Genomic DNA, 17,439 nt, shown 5'->3' with positions numbered 1-17,439 from the left:
TTGAGCCACAGGTTCACTTCCAGTTTTCTAGTGGTTAATTGGAGATAAGAGTCTTCTGGTCGTTTTCCTGCCCGACTTGTCTTCAAACTGGGATCCTCAGATCTCAGTGTCCCAAGAAGCTAAGATTACAGCCACAAGCTACCAGTACCCAGTTGCTATTGATATTTTTGTATGTTTCTTAAACTATATGCTTATCAGTTAATAATTGATTTTATAAATTTCTTTATGCATTATATGATGCTGTCATATCATAACATACCTCACATACATTTTCCCAATGCTTCAGAGATTGTTCAATCCAGATTATGTTGCACTCTTAAGTAAACTCAGGGCACTTTTCATGCCAGTTTTTCTCTGATCTCATACTGTATAAAAGGACACCAACTTGCCTCACCCAAATTGCTCTCAGAATTATCTAATCTTTCCTTTTTGAAATATTTGTATACTGTTACCAATTTGTTTTCTTTGTAAATCATGCAAACTCTCATTTGTCAGCCATTTCCTAAATATTACTCATGAAATATTCATAGAACACCATATTTATTGTCTTTTTACATTATGCATGATCAGCATTTTCTTAGACTTTCTCTTCTTTCTCTTCTTCTCATTTACTCTGTTGCTAGTACTGCATTTTTCCTTAATGGTAGCATAAATATATAAGGTGAAACTTGTTAGGTGTTTGTTCCATGTTATTTTTATGCTATTACTACGTTATCAATTTTGGCTTCTCTGTATCTCCATAGTATTTAGAACTTTAAAAAAAATTTTTGATATTTAGAATTCTTTTCCAAGTGCTTGATGAATATATTGGGAAACTTTATTGCATTCATCCTGAATTGGTAGATCAAATTAAGAACTAAAATATTGAAAATCTGAAAGTGGTGCTGTGGCTCAAGTGGTAGAGTGCTAGCCTTGAGCTGAAGAGCTGAGGGACAGTGCCCAGGCCCAGACTTCAAGCCTCATGACCAACCAATAAAATATTGAAAATCCTATTTCTATGCAGAAAAGATCTTGATCCTATTTCCTATTGAATCAATTCCTCTTTTAGAAATTTTTATTTATTAGTTTGAGTATCTTATAATAGCAAAATAATCATACAGTTTTTATTCCTGTCTCTGGTATTATTGTTATATATGATTACACTGAAACATAGGCCTATATATGATATTGAATATAGCCATTATATTGAAATGTCCTAATATTAAGATTCATGCTTATAATTTCAACTTTCATCTCTTGGTTTTAACAAAGATCACTTGATAAAAATTTAAAAGAATGATCTTCTCTAAAAGGGGAACAGTATTCATAGTGATAGTTAAATATTGTACATGTAATTAATCCTAATACAGTTGTGTTGAACAGTATTAGTAGTTACCTCACAACAAGTCTATGAATTGAACTGCTCTTCTGATGCATAGAGGCACCAAAATACTAGACGTTGAAGGCACAACTATTATAATCTCAGGATCCTAGAACTCTGTGGCTGCAGGTTTGCAGGGAGACAATGCAACTGACATTGGAGGCTTATGTGATCACAGGGAGACTAGCCACAGTGGTGTGTATCTGGAATCTCTGCTACATGAGCATCTGAGGCACGAGGGTGGCTTGAACCCAGGGGTTTGGACCCAGTCTGAATAACACCGTGGGACTGTCTTAAAAAGATGACAAGACAAGAGAGGTGCCAGTGGCTTAAGCCTATAATCCTAGCCACTGGAGGACTGAGATCTGGAGGATAATGGTTTGAGATGAGCCCGGCAGATAAGTTGGCTAGATTTCATCTCCAAAAACACCAGCAAAAAGCAGGGCCGGACGTGAAGCTCAAATGATAGAGTGCCAACCTACCACATGCAAGCCGTCAGTTCAGATTCCAATACTGAAAAAGAAAGAAGGCAAGAAGGATTGTTGTTTTGTCATTTGAACAGGGAAGCAAAAACTTAGGGTCTTTTAATAAATTCCTTTATGATAATTTTTTTAAAAAGTTTATCATAAGTATTGTGAAAGAGAAGCTTAATAAAATCTCAGTGATCATCTTGCCTATTTTAATTTGACCTTGACTATTGATGGTTCTTACACATTTAGAGCCAGGGTTATCAGAAACAAAGCATTCTTTAGTTTTCCTATCTATTTTTTTGGGGGGGGTCCAGTCGTGGGGCCTGAACTCTGGGCCTGGGCGCTGTCCCTCACCTCTTTAGCTCAAGGCTAGCACTCTACCACTTGAACTACAGCACCATTTCCAGCTTTTTTCTTTTTGCTTATGTGGTGCTGAGGAATCAAAAGCAGGGCCTCAGGCATACAAGGCAAGCACTCTACTACTGAGCCATCTTCCCAGCCCTCCTATTTTTTTTTCTCGAAAATATCTGAAGAGTGGGTCTTTAACACAGAATAGAAGGCATAGAGTATGGACTCCCAGGGGTTCCAAAAATACATCCAACAAAATTATATATGGTAGGAAGGCACAGGCAATTTTGGTAGTGTTGTGCCAATCGTTTTTCTGTTAGTGTAACAAAACACCGAGATAACCAGCCATATATATAAAAGAAAAGTTTGGCAGTGTGAGCACATGGTTGGTTGACTTGTTGCTTTGGAGTCTGTGACGATGGTACATCATTGCAGATAGTACGTACTAAAACGTGTTCCCTCAACACAGGAGGGAGGCCAAGCATCTATCCAGACATCGCCGTGCAGCAGAATATTCTAGTTGCTTGCTATAGTGCCTCCTTTTATCCAGTATTTTAACATGCAGGAGCTATGATTATGTATTGCTCATTTTTCCCTGTAATAGTTTGTCCTTTTAGGCAAATACCACGTTGGTCCTAGGGGAGGGGTACTATTAGCCTATCAGGGGCTATTTCTCCTCCCCTTTTTTCCCTTTTAGCACCTGATTTTGCGCATCCCTTTCATTGCTCTCCATCATCACCATCAGCATTCTATTTGCATTCCCAAACTGGTGCCCCGAAGACCATTATTGTGAAGAACCTTCACGTTTTATCAGTGTAATGACACTGTGTACAGATAAAAACAGCAGGTGATTTGGAGTGCAGGTTAGAGATGAAATATTTGAAACCTGAATTTACTGTTCCATTCATAGAAGCACTACAATTTATACATCCCATTTACCTGCCATCAACGGCATCATTTGTACATTTTTGCCTAATAGGGGAAAGAACGAAAATGGTGGTAGGTCTGTGTGCCAGGTTGAAAAGATCAGGAATGAAGATTAAAACAAGAAGTGACTAAGGGGCTTGGAAACATTTTCTGACTGTGAGAAGTATGTTGCTTGGGAGGGAAGAGTGTGAAGAACTTTCTTACCTTGGATGCTGAGAACTTCTGGGGAGTCAGGAATCACATTCAAAACAGTGGTGACATTTCCAAGAATTTGCTTTAGTTTCCTTGCCAATACCTTTCTCTTCCTCATTAGTCTCTTGCTCAAGGAGGAGAGCTTCCAGCAAAGAATATTTGCTGAACAGTAACAACTGTCTGGCAGTGTGCTGAGTACTTTTTTGAACAGAAATCCATTTAACCCTAAAAATATACATATACAAACTGCATAAATGAGAATGTGGAAAGTCAAGATATTGACTTAATATATCAGAAGTCAGACAACTCATAGGTAGGAAATCCACAGTACAAACCTATATCATTTGACTCTCCAGACTGAGTGGCCTGTTTCTCACAGGCTTTGTATAGACAAGGGAAGGGTCTGAGAAATCTCATAAGGGAAATACTTAAGTTGATTTAATATTTGTCTTTCTCTGGTTGTCTTATAACACCATGGGGCTAACTAACACAGAGCTCAATCTAAAATTTTGAGTCAACAGAATGTGTCTTCAATAAGCCTCTTCAATAAGCAAGTGGAGATGGGTCTTATATTTAAGGCTTGGGTGCTGTCCCTGAGCTCTTTTCCTCCAGGCTAGCACTTAACCACTCTGATCCACAGATCCACTTCCAGTTTCTTATGGTTAATTGGAGATAAAAGTCTCACAGACTTTCCTGCCTAGGCTGGCTTCTAACCATGATCCTCAGATCTCAGCCTCCTAAGTAGCTAAGATTATAGTCATGAGCCACCAGTGCTCAGTGCCTCTTTTATGCTTTTGCTCACAAAATTTCAGTTATGCAAAATCCAGACTAAGAGGACTCTCTCAAAGACAGACCAGGTGGCCAACTATTTGATAATTTAGATGAAAGAGAACTCATGGTCAGACTTTAGATATACAACTAGTTCCAAAGAAAGCACTTTGTTCTCTTGTTAGTCTGTTCTATATGTGTGCTTAGATTTTTTTCCCCACATGTTTCTGATCATATGCACCAGTATTGATCTGGGTTCAGGGTGTATCACAGGAAAGACCCTTGATGCCAATGCCCAGAATTGTCCTTCTTGGTCAAAGCTTATTGGTACTGAGAAAGCTTTGATTTAAAGGAAAAAATATTCTATCGATGCAGACAATGTACTTCACCCAAGTGTCAAGTTCAAAGTGGTAGAGAAGGCTTCTAGCTATCATATTCACCCTTCACCGAGTTTCAACGCTAGATGTTAAGTTCCTGTTGAAGGATTCCTCCCAGACCTTGGGAAGCAGAGCATAGAGACAATTACTGCCTCATGCCATGTTATTTAGTCCCAGAGACAACTCATTAGGTATGCTGCATATAAACAGAACTCCTGGTTTCAAAGTTTAGTCAGCTAGACTCCAGATGGGAAAAGAAAGGACTCATTTTAACGTTTACAATTGTTATTTCTGGAAGATCCCCTTAATCCATTTCTTCCCCATCTCTTGAATTGATCTTCAAATCTGTATGCAAAGCCTGTTGTATTTGAAGAGAGGTTTAAAGAAGGTTTTTGAGAATCTACTGACATGTCACTCAGAGACTGTAAATGGTTCAGTCAGCTGAGTACTTTGGCGAGTGTTTGTGTAAGAGTTTTAGTGTGTCTTAGAAGGCTCAATTGTCAAGAAGATGAAACATCTTCAATTTAAATGCGGGTGTGCTCAGATCCAAGTTTTCCTTCATCTTGGAGTTTCAGTTACCTCCATGTGTATATCTGCCTGTTGTATTTGGGAAATACAACCTCTCTTGGGCTCATTGAGATTCTTTTTTAATTTATGGTATCTACAAGTTTATAAAGACAAAAATACTCTGCTCATATTTTCTCAAACAAGGCCAGATCCAATATGTAAGCTGAATGAATGATCTTCTGCAAGTTTCATCTCTATCAGAGTTATATTTGACCAAGCAATTTAATTAATTTGCTTATCTTCTTAAATTTTTAATATTCATTTTTAGTCATGATGGCATTAATGACATTTCAGGTAATTAAAATGGGATAAATATTATAACATTTGATTTATAGAACTTATATTTGAACACCAAAGTATGAAAAGCAGATGAATATCTCTGAATAATTTATTAGAGGCCAGCAAATGTAATTGTGTGAGACAGTAGAATCACCTAAAACAGAAAAGAACAGTCAGGTGACTAAAATTTTAATTGACTAATTTGCTCCTTCTCTCTGTTTGCCATAGTATATATAATTTTTCTCTTGTGATAAAAGCAAAATATGCCAATCATGAAAAATTGAGAAAATGTTGACAAGAGAGCTGTTCTGCCTTGTTTTGATTGAGCTGTTGGCAGGGAAAGTATTGAGAAACTATCATTAGAAGTACACACCAAAACCAGTGAATGAATACTTCTTCCTTTTACATCTGCTTATCCCTAAATGAAAATGAATCTGTCATACAAGGACCTTACAGAGAATAAAAACACACTTCCTTTAAGCTAAATAAAAGTAATTTGGGGTGGCAAAATATTTTTCCCTATTACAGAGTAAATTAATGGTATTAGCAACCTAGTTAAAGCGTGCCAATTATTGGGCTTTTATATAGGGCTTTTATATTTATTTTGCTATAAATAACCATTTCTTAACCCACAAAATGCAGACCATACCAGAGGTTCAGTGTGTGTGTGTGTGTGTGTGTGTGTGTGTGTGTGTGTGTGTGTGTGTGTGTAAACTTAATGAGACATATTTTAATTTTTTTCTGTCTTATAATACCAATGTTCTTCTTCTAGAAAAGTGCATACTGGAAAACAATCTGTTTTCCCAGTAGAGAAAATATAATGAAGAAACATTTTGGAGGTATAGTTTACAAGTGATTGAGAAGTACAGGAAGGCCAACATCTGGACTTTGGGTTAAACTTTTCGCAGAAAACAGTTACAACCATATGTTACACAAATATTTATTAAATGTCTGCTGTGTGGCTAGTGTTGGACAGCCTGAGATGAATCAGATAAATTCCCTCTTCTCCAGAAGTTCACGGTCTTATTGAGGTCAGAGTGGTTATGTCAACAAATCATGACAGACTATTACGCCACTTATTTCTGTAGGAGTTGTAGAGGAGATGGATGATGGAGGGGGTCCAGGGAGGCCTTCCTGAGGACATGTCTTCAGAATTCAATTTTGAACCTTGAGAAGTTCAGCAGTCAGGATAAAAGGAATGGCTTTGGGGAATAAGAGAGTTGTAGAAAGGAGAATGGAAGTCAAGGGTGGAAAAGCATTGTGTGCTCGGGGAACAGAAGTGCATTATCTATGTCAGGCCGAGCCAGGTCATGTAAGAAGAGGAAGGATGTGAACCTGGAAGGCAAGTGCAAATTTAGCCAACGAGAACACTTCATGGCCCACTGTGTAGGGCTGGGCTGTGTTATGTGAGAAGCAAAGAAAATAGGATTGTTTTAAGCAAGGGTTGGACAGGCTTAATAGTGTAGCTGATGATATTTAAGTTAAAAAAATGATTCTGCTGCAAGGTTTTTCGTGTGTGTGTGTGTGTGTGTGTGTGTGTGTGTGTGTGTGTGTGTGTGTGTGTGTGTGTGTGTGTGTGTGTGTGTGTGTTGGTCATGGGGCTTGAACTCAGGGCCTGGCCACTGTCCTGGAGCCTCTTTATGCTCAAGGCTAGTGCTCTACCACTTGAGCCATAGTACCACTTCCAGTTTTTGAGTGGTTAATTGGAGATAAGAGACTCATAAGGACTTTTCTGCCCTGGCTGACTTTGAACCTTGATTCACAGATCACAGACACCTGAATAGCTAGGATTACAAGCCTGAGCCACTGGCTCCCGGCCTCAAGTACTTCTTCATTGAAGATAATTTCCTTTGGGATTTATGAATGAGTTCACGATATAATTAAAATTTGAGGGTTGACTTGCAATTTCTTCAAAAAGAAAAATGTCTGTTGAAAAATTGGCAAAAGACATGCCAAGGTAGAGTAATTGTCAGTAGGGGGGAAAAAAGCTTATTTTTTTTAAAGTTTGTTCTCATGCTGACTTAAATATCCACTTATATGCTCTATTAACATATAAAGTACAGCAAACCCCTCCTGAGTGGGGTTTGGTGAAAGGAGCAACATCTAAAGAGAATATGGTGTGGTTTGCTTGCCAGTGCAGGGATTTGGTACCAACTAACTGAGAAAGAGCCAGTTGCTGGTTTATTCCCCAAATGTAGAGATTGTTCTGTGATATTGGGATGCTAAATGACAGTGGCCTTAGATTACAGAAGAAGTAGGAAAGATTCTGGTTGTTGTTATTGTTTAATTTAGATAGCTTTATTTTTATTCTTTAAAATTTTTATTGTAAAAGTGATGTACAGAGGGGTTATAGTTACATAAGTCGGGTGTTGACTATATTTCTTTCTAAGAGTGTCACCCTCTCCCTCATTTTCTCCCAGTTCCCCTCCCCACCCAAAGTTGTAAAGTTCATTTGCAACATAGTGTCTTACGAATATCAGTGATGAATTCATTCACCCTTTGTCCTACCATTTCTGTGCTTCCCTGCTCCTTCCCAAGTCAGCTAAACTTACATACAAAAGTTAGTTGGGCATCCGTGGCTCATGCCTGTAATCCTAGCTACTCAGGAGGCTGAAATCAGAGGATCTCGGTTCAAATGCAACCCAGTCCGTGAGACTCTTATCTCCAATTAACCACCAGAAAAACAGAAGTGGCACTGTGCCTCAAGTGGTAGAGTGCTAGCCTTGAGCGAAAGAGCTGTGAGGGACAGTGCCCAGCAGGATTTCAAGCCCCACGACCAACCTCCCCCCCAAAAAAAGACCAAACTTACAGAAATTGAAAACAGCAACAAAAGGGGAAAAGCTCAAGTGGGGAGGGAGGAAATAATCTCAAAAAGTAAAATAGAAAACCTTTTGTTTCCATTCCTTGGAGTTCATTTTGATAAGCATCATTTTATATGATCATATGCACATAGCTACTGAGCCCTTGATTTTTTTGCTTTATTTATTTATCTTCATTTTGTTAAATTTGCTTTTATATTGTAAAGGTGATGAACAGGAGGATTACATAAGTAAGTTAATCAGTATATGTCTTTTTAAACCCTGTTGCCCCTCCCTCATTTTCTCTTGCTTACCACCCCCCACACCTTGCCCCCAGGTTGTAAAATTCATTTCCAACATAGTGTTTAGTGAGCATCATTGTTGCATTTGATCATCCTTTGTCCTGCTCTTTCTGTGGTTCCCTTTCCCTTCCATGGATCAGATAACATGTATAAACAAGGCAAAGTGTACAGAAAACTAAAACAGAAAGAAAATATTAGTACCATAGCTAACATATGGAACCAACCCAGATGCCCCTCAGTAGATGAATGGATCAAGAAGATGTGGTATACACACACACACACACACACACACACACACACACACACACACACACACACACACACACACACACACACACACACACACACACACAAATGGAGTTCTATGCTTCCATCAGAAAGAGTGGCATTGGAAAGGAAATGGAAAGACCTGGAAAAAAATTATATTCAGCAAAGCAAGCCAAACCCAAAGAAATATAGATTTCATGGTTTCCCTTATTTGTAATAACTAGACTATGTCTCTGATACTCATAGCAGGGGATCACAATAGCCCAATGACTAATTGCATAGGACCATATAGAATGAAGCTTACCAAAATGAACTCCAAGAATTAGAAACAAGTGGAATTCTATGCCTCCATCAGAAAGAATGACATTGCCCCATTTGTTAGGCAATGGAAAGATTTGGAAAAATTATATTAAGTGAAGTAAGCCAGGCCCAAAGAAACATAGGTCCCATGGTTTCCCTTATTTGCAATCACTAGTATATGTGTGAGACAAGCAGAAATGGTCAGATAAGTTGATGTTAGGCGAAATGAACACCAAGATAAGGACTCAAATATTTTTTTCTTTCTTGCTATTGTTTCTAACATATTTATAAGATGATTTCTTTGTTTCTGTGTATGTCCCTCCCCCACAGTATAACCCCTGCTTTCACTGTATTTGATGTTGGTATAATTTGTGGAGGGGAAGAGTAAACACAAATTGTTTAAATAGGGATACAGGTGGACCCATTGCAACAATGAGATGTACAAGTCGTTATGTCGAAAAACCAACTTTACAACTTTGGGGGAGGGGGGTTGGGGGTGGGAGATGGGAAGGGATGGGAAGAAGAAACAAAGGAGGAGGCTACAATGCTTGATAAGAAATGTACTCATTACCTTGCCCATGTAATTGTAACCCCTCTGTAGGGTATTTTCACAATTAAAAAACAAAAGAAAAAGGAAAAAGAAAAGAGGTTCTTAATACTGATCCCTTGTGAGGTGACACATGTCCTCAAACCTTGCCAGCTTGATGTAACTGTGCTTCCAATGGTCTTGATCCATGGGATTACACCTTTTGTCCTTCTGTTTTAACAGATAACACAGCAGGGGTATATGCCCGGCGGGGAGGGTTCAGTAGGCAGAAGCAAGATTTGTACCTCCTGCCCATCGTGATCAGTGATGGTGGCATCCCCCCCATGAGCAGCACCAACACCCTTACAATCAAGGTCTGTGGATGCGATGTGAATGGGGCTCTGCTCTCCTGCAATGCTGAGGCCTACATTCTGAACGCCGGCCTGAGCACAGGGGCGCTCATTGCCATCCTCGCCTGCATCGTCATTCTCCTGGGTAAGGACTTTCCGGGAAATATCATTTCTTCACCACAGGCTACTTCTTGGGGCCACATGGTGTGCAGTACATTTCAATTTACTAGGAAAACTATAGGGCCTGCCCAAGTCTCATGGCTTTTATGGTGTAATTTCCCAAGCAACATTGGCATTCCTGAGAAATTCTCAGACACCGTGGCTGTGTCTATCAGAAGTCATGGAGGACATCAGAGAAGGTTTTGCAGGTGAAGGAATACTGGAGGCTGAGAACTGGTGCATGGGTGAGGGTTTGTCTCACAAGAGGAAGGAAAAGTTAACAGAAGGAGAGGAAGGAGCAGAGAAAAATATCAATTGACTCAATCTAGACCTTGGCCTTTCTCTCATAATCATATCCAATGTGTGGGTGCATGCCTCGGCGGAGGGGATACTTGTGAATATGTTTTGCACTTGCCAGTGGAGGTAGGAGTCCCTCTTCTCTACTTCTATCAAAGTGTACAGACGTACACTTTGCAATCATAGTATTGCATGGACGCTATTTGCCTCTGCCATTACTGGACCTCAAAAATCACAACTAGATTGGAGCCTTTTGTCCAAGTTAGTTTGTTCTTCATTGGATGAATTAATAGGGACAACTCCATAGGCAAGCACCAGTGAGTTCAGTTAAGAAAAATAGTTATCGAGTGTTACCTGGGGATCAAGTCCTACCCTATGTTCATATTTGAAGGATAAAGAAAACTAAACAAGACTTCCTTGGGGGGATGAGTCCATAGCCTGTTAAGAAAAAGAACAAATGTAACAGACACACATGTGGGCTGCTGTGATAAGAATATGAAGAGGGATGGGGGGACACTGAGTAAAAGTCCTTGACGCACACTGAAGTTTAAGACATTTGGGAATTATTGCACAAAAGAAGCGTTTTCCAGCTGGTAAAAGTAGATGGACATTGAAGATAATAGGAAAATATGAATAACTGATGGGAGAGAGGTACGTAAAGTACAAATAAAAGGTTATGGTGAAGACCAAGCAAGGTAGGTGGGGTGAATGACACAGTGGCCAACAGCCTGGTGGCAGCTGTGGTGGGAATCCCAGGAAATACTGAAAATGGAAAACACTGTGTAAGGGAAGAAGGTTAAAAAGTTCTGGGAGGTGAAGGTGAGGATGAGGCATCTATCCCTGGGAACCACAGGATGTCTACCGCAAGTGTGTTCTCTGACGCGTGCCTCTCAGAGTGATGTGTTTAGAGACGCTCTTTCTTAGTCTATTGGCCAATTTCCTCCCGAAACATTTCTTCAGTCTTGTTGAGTGTGTGGGGGAAAGCCTGCTAATAAAACATTGTAGAAGCCTCCTAGAAGGGTTAAGCGAGGGCCAGTGGTATCAATAAAGAATTAGGCAGTGTCTGAGCTTTTCTTTGAGTGTTGAAATTTAATGGGATATTTCTCAACACCTCCTCTGTAGGACTTCCTTTTTCCAGACTTTTTAAACAATGTTCAAATAAATGGGAGATTTTTTTTTCTCCTGGAGGTCTTTATATGTCCTCTCCATTCACCTTTTTATTTTATAGTAGGGTCAGTGGTATTTTCAAGACCTCTGGGACAAATGCTAGATATTACCTCCTGTGGGAAAAATAGGTCCTAAATTCATTGAATGTCCTCATTCTTAAATTTTCATAGGGGTTTGCAAATGGAAGAAATCTAGGATTAGCTTTCTCTTAAGAAACCATGGACTGACATATTTGGAACCTTAATTCCAATTCTTAGGAAGATGATTCCCAAAGAGCATTGAGATTCCTTGGTCAAAGTGTTTCTAAGCAGCACGCAGTCAACTTCTCAAGTCATAAGCTGATTTCACAGACTTACAGTGGACGGTCAACTGTCTTTGTCTTTGGAGATTTCTAGGCAATGTCTTATTTATTTATTTTTGTCACTTCCGATTCTTAAACATTGATCACTTATCCTTTCCATAGAAGGAGAATTCCTTTGGGAAGTGAATCTCCCTGGGGACGCTTTGGGGTTGGGTGGGGGGAGGAAGAGAGGGAGGATGTCATCCTCCACTGACTTTCCTTTACTTCCTTTGTAGTCATTGTTGTGTTGTTTGTGACCTTGAGGAGACAAAAGAAAGAGCCACTCATTGTTTTTGAGGAGGAGGATGTCCGCGAAAATATCATCACCTACGATGATGAAGGAGGAGGGGAGGAAGACACAGAGGCCTTTGATATCGCCACCCTCCAGAATCCAGATGGTATCAATGGATTTATCCCTAGAAAAGACATCAAGCCTGAGTATCAGTATATGCCTAGACCAGGGCTGCGGCCAGCGCCCAACAGTGTGGATGTGGATGATTTCATCAACACAAGGATACAGGAGGCTGATAATGACCCCACGGCTCCCCCCTACGACTCCATCCAAATCTATGGCTACGAGGGCCGGGGGTCGGTGGCTGGGTCCCTCAGCTCCTTAGAGTCTGCCACGACAGACTCAGACTTGGATTATGACTATCTACAGAACTGGGGACCTCGTTTTAAGAAACTAGCAGACTTGTACGGTTCCAAAGACACTTTTGACGATGATTCTTAACAATAACGATACAAATTTGGCCTTAAGAACTGTGTCTGGCATTCTCAAGAATCTAGAAGATGTGTAAACAGGTATTTTTTTAAATCAAGGAAAGGCTCATTTAAAACAAGCAAAGTTTTACAGAGAGGATAACGTTTAATAAAACTGCAAAAGGACATCAAAGTGGTAAATACTGTGAAATACCTTTTCCCACAACAAAAAGAAAAAGGCAAATTTTGAAGTTGTTTGTCAACTTCCCTAGAGAAAAACCACTTGGCATACAAAATATTTAAGTGAAGAAGTCTAATGGTGAACTTACAAGGAAGGGAAATTGTTTATGTGTTCTGAACATCTAAGTCTTTCTTCTTTTATTTTTTAATTTGTCAAAGATGCTTCCACAAAATTAGAAAGGACAACAGTTCTGAGCTGTAATTTCGCCTTAAACTATGGACACTCGTTATGTAGTGCATTTTTAAACTTGAAATATATAATATTCAGCCAGCTTAAACCCATACAATGTATGTACAAAACAATGTACAATTATGTCTCTTGAGCATCAAACTTGTTACTGCTGATTCTTGTAAATCTTTTTGCTTCTCCTTTCATTTTAAACTAATACGTGCCAGATATAACTGTCTTGTTTCAGTGAGGAACGCCCTATTTCTATGTCATTTTTAATGTATCTATTTGTACAATTTTAAAGTTCTTATTTTAGTATACATACAAATATCAGTATTCTGACATGTAAGAAAATGTTACAGCATCACACTTATATTTTATGAACATTGTACTGTTGCTTTAATATGAGCTTCAATATAAGAAGCAACCTTTGAAATAAAAAAAAAGATTCTTTTTTAATTCTGGGTTTGATTCTTAACATGGAAAAAAAATTTGGATTTCCAATGATCCATTTCCATTTCTGATTGAATTGTGATCTTTTAATAACCCTATTTATGATCTGTGTAGTCTGCGGATTTTATTGTTTATTTAAAGTTAAATATGTTTCAAGTGTTTTTTTTAAATTTTTACAGACAAGATTATGTAACATTATGTGAAGCATTTCTGTGTAGTTTTTAGTGTTAACCTTCTGGCTTCTGTTCACACATCCCCTAAAGAAAGATGTTTAGAGGTCTAGGTAAATCCCAATTTGCAATACATTATATAATATACATTTATTTACCTCATATATCTGCACTGTCATGAGTAGGAGAGTCCAATTCATGAGGGAATGAAAGCTAACAGATTTCTGAAGGTGTAGATCCCTTAAGTAGTTTTACATCCTGTAGATTTTATGCCCTATCCTAGTATTTGAGAACTGGAAGAGTCTCAACGTCAATGTTACCCCATTTTTCTTTATATTGATGGTCTGACCTTGGACAGTCTAAATTTATCTTTTTTTTCCCCTCCTGTGATTTTAAGACCTATCTTGAAACAATGTGACTATCTTAGCAAAAGCTAAGAGAAGGGTCAGTTAAGCTCAAAATATTTTGTTTTAGAAAATGGCTTGAGCCATAAGCTCAAAATGAGAGCAGGAGACCATGTTGGCTCTGAGTGTGAATACCATTTGATCCATTAGATACCTACCATCATCCACCCCCCATCCAGCTATAGGGATTGGGACTTACATGAAGGGCATTTTCAGGTCTACAGTCTGGCCAAAATGTCACAATAGTTGGGGAAGAACCATACAAAGTTATGCTGCAATCAGTTTCCCATTTTTTTTCCCCCTTAAAGACAAGGCATGTGATTTTTTTTGGGGGGGTGGTCAAACAATGTTTAGACTATCATTTTTTTTCTTACTTCATGGTGAAAGTTTGTTTCAAGCATTTCTTGATATCCTGTTTCATACTATTTTTATCACTTTGATAAATGCAGACAAAGAGAAATGTGTTTAGGAGGTGCTGCTCACTCCCATTTTCCTCTGCATTTCAATCAAATTGGCTGAACACTTCAACGGAATAAAGTCTGTGGGCAATGACACTTCAAAATCATTCATACCAGTGAAGGATTACAATACTTCCATAATTGCAGGTCATGTTCATTTTTTATATAGTTTTTTATAATCCAAAGAATATTTTGCTAGGTTTGCACAGATCTCCAATTGAATTTGAAATGAAAAGATAACTTAAAAGGAATAGGAATAGCACTTAAACAAGTATGCATCTGTAAGTAACGCTGTCACTATGAATGATCCTTTTTCCCCCTAAGAATGTATTTGGAAGAGAATTGACTACATTTTCAATTTTTATGTCGAAGATTTTTTTAAAGGCTGTCTACTTTTCAATAGTTAAAAATACTTGTTTTCCTTTTATCTTTTCTTTTTAATTTTTTTACTTTAAAGCTCTATTGTTTGTAGGACCCTCTTAGAAGCTGGAAAATAAAATACTTTTCTGACTAGTGAAGTCTTTTTTCTTTTTCAACTTATTTCCTGAAAAGCAATCATAGCTTAAGTGATCTTTCCTTATTTTGATATAAAGCAATCACTGCTTTATGACATCAATGCATGTAAAAAGTGGAACATTTCTCTGTTCCTCTAGATAAAAGATAGAGGTGTTAGTCATCCTTTATTAATCCATTTATTGATGCATTCGCCAACATCTTGATGCTGGCTACTTGAGGCTGCTGAATGAATCTTGGAATTATTCAGTTTTTCCAACATTTTACCACATACCTTGTGGTCTTCTATTTACCTAGTTACCTCTCTGATCACCCACTACCCAAGATAATGCAAGACTGAGAGAAAAAGTGAATCAAATAAAAGATAAACTATGGTCAGATGTTGGGGCGGAATAGAATATAGGCCTAGCACAGTCATTTGGAACACTGTTTATTTCTGTATTTAACTAAGCTGTATCCTGAGGTTTACCTGGGAGGTTGAGGGAGATAAGAAAGCAGATTATCTCTCCCACATAAAGAGCTTAGTCAAAGTCATCATTTCTCCTGGTGTTCTGCCTGTTGCATGGAATTTGATGAGCACTATTTGAAATTATTCTTGTGTAATTTTACTCCATCTTTCACACTTCTATTTGTGAGATTACAGGACTATGGGCATGTAAGAAATTAGGCTCTGAGCAGAAGCATAGAAAAATCTATATGGCAGGCAATGGGGAAGGCAAGTTAACACCACATAAGCCTAGAGATTCCCCAGGGAGATTTTTATGAAAGAAACAATGAGATACAATGAGGGGCTAAGATAATTCAGTAGATAGAGATGGAGGAGAAGAAAGACTTCAGAGGTTGGTGTGGCAGCCAGGTAACTGACAGGAAGGGAAGCCTGTATACAGACTAGCTTCTAGCTTCCTAGAGAAATGGATCATGCATGGAGAATGGGAGTAACACATTCATGTTGAAATGAATATAATTCACGTTCTCCATAGGTTTATTGTCAATGTGAGCACATACATCACAAAAATAACTTATGGGAGGAAAGACTTGTTTCTGGGTTTAGAAGTTTCAGTCCATCATGTCAAGGGGATTTTAGTGGATCTGCTCAAATCAAGATAGACAGAAATTCCAGAAAGAGGAGCAAGCATAAAAGATCAGGGCAAGATAAAACCCCCAAGGACACAGCCCAGTCACTTCCAACTGGACTGCTCTTCCTCCAATCCTATCACCTGCCAATAGTTTATCAAAATTTTAATCCATCAATGGACTGAATTATCCATTTGGTTATTATCCTCATTATCTAATTGTCTCTAGAAATGACTTTACTGACAAATTTAAGGCTTTCTTAATCTCCTTGATCTTTCTCAGGACAATCAACTTGACAATCAATATTCATCATCCCAATTGGATACAAGCTACATAACAAGTATCATTTGAAATTTGTATGAACTTGTCAAGAATGGCAGTAACTTTGAAATCAAAAGGAGGAACTTTGTAATCAAAATGATTTTGTTCATTTGTTCAAATAATAACACTCCTTTTTTAAACAAACTGAAATCTTCTATGAAAATATTTACATCTGAAGACACACGATCAGAATATACTTTGTATAACAACTCAAAAGAGTTTAACTATACTTTTCCACCATTTAGCATGGAGGAAATTGGAAAGTATTATATGCTGTTTTAACACTGTTTCTTTTTTCCTAACCCACCAGAAACATTAATTGTCAAATTTCTTTCTCCTGTGAGTTTGGAAAACACTGCTTAGTATAGTAATAAAACCTAACAAAATAAGTCTCAAGAATTACCAATGAACTCCTCTGGAGGATCCATCTCTTCTTTTTTTAAAAATTTAGATTCTTGGCATAGATACTAAGGCTCTGATTATAAATGGTTTGGACAGAAATTCAGAGACAGATGGCTAAATAGAAATGGGAAATTCTTCTATGTATCATATTCTAGGAATCATAGTATCCTAATCTAGAAATGTACGAGTGGTCATTTGTTTGCTTGTTTTCCCTCCTTCTGCCACTCATATTTTAATATTACCATTGAGATGCTTTGAATTTAGACTGATGCAATTAGACATCCTGCTTGGATATACATTCAACACATACTCAGAGAGTACTGGACCCAGAAGTGGTGTGGTATCAGATTGTCTTTGTGGCTTGCAAGCCCTTTCTGCCTTTCTGTTCTGAAAGTCTCTTATTTTTTGTATCTACACCAGAGAGACACACTAGGTATATATTTATATATACACATATGTGTATATATATATGCATATATATATATACATACACATAGACTTTATACCTAGTATACACATATATACACACACACCTATATATATGTATATATATACCATGTGTGTATATATACACACACCTATATATATATATCATCTATAAACACGTGTGTATGTGTGTATACATATACATATACATATATATATAATAGTTTCAGAAAGACTGACCTAGAGTAAGAAAATAAACAAAAATGTATAACATGCTGCACAAAAATGCATTATTTTCAGGGCCCAATATTTC

At 38.0% G+C, this 17,439-nt stretch overlaps 1 protein-coding gene across 4 annotated transcripts in view; it reads left to right on the top strand.

The window, feature by feature from the left end:
- Cdh11 (cadherin 11) overlaps positions 1-16,823 on the top strand; it is a 145,316-nt gene extending 128,493 nt beyond the window's left edge. For all 4 annotated transcript variants that reach the window (XM_069992450.1, XM_069992449.1, XM_069992451.1 and 1 more), the window contains exons 12-13: positions 9,725-9,976; positions 12,031-16,823. In XM_069992450.1, coding sequence (XP_069848551.1) covers positions 9,725-9,976; positions 12,031-12,527 — 749 coding nt within the window. In that variant the 3' untranslated portion in view covers positions 12,528-16,823. The remainder of the gene's footprint in view (positions 1-9,724; positions 9,977-12,030) is intronic.
- Positions 16,824-17,439: the final 616 nt, after the last annotated feature.

Source organism: Dipodomys merriami, unplaced genomic scaffold (genome assembly GCF_024711535.1).
Source record: "Dipodomys merriami isolate MVZ:Mamm:240054 unplaced genomic scaffold, mDipMer1.0.p SCAF_41, whole genome shotgun sequence".
NCBI classification, from domain to species: Eukaryota; Metazoa; Chordata; class Mammalia; order Rodentia; family Heteromyidae; genus Dipodomys; species Dipodomys merriami.
The sequence above is the reverse complement of the archived record's forward strand: the minus strand, read 5'-3'. Positions and strand labels throughout refer to the sequence as shown.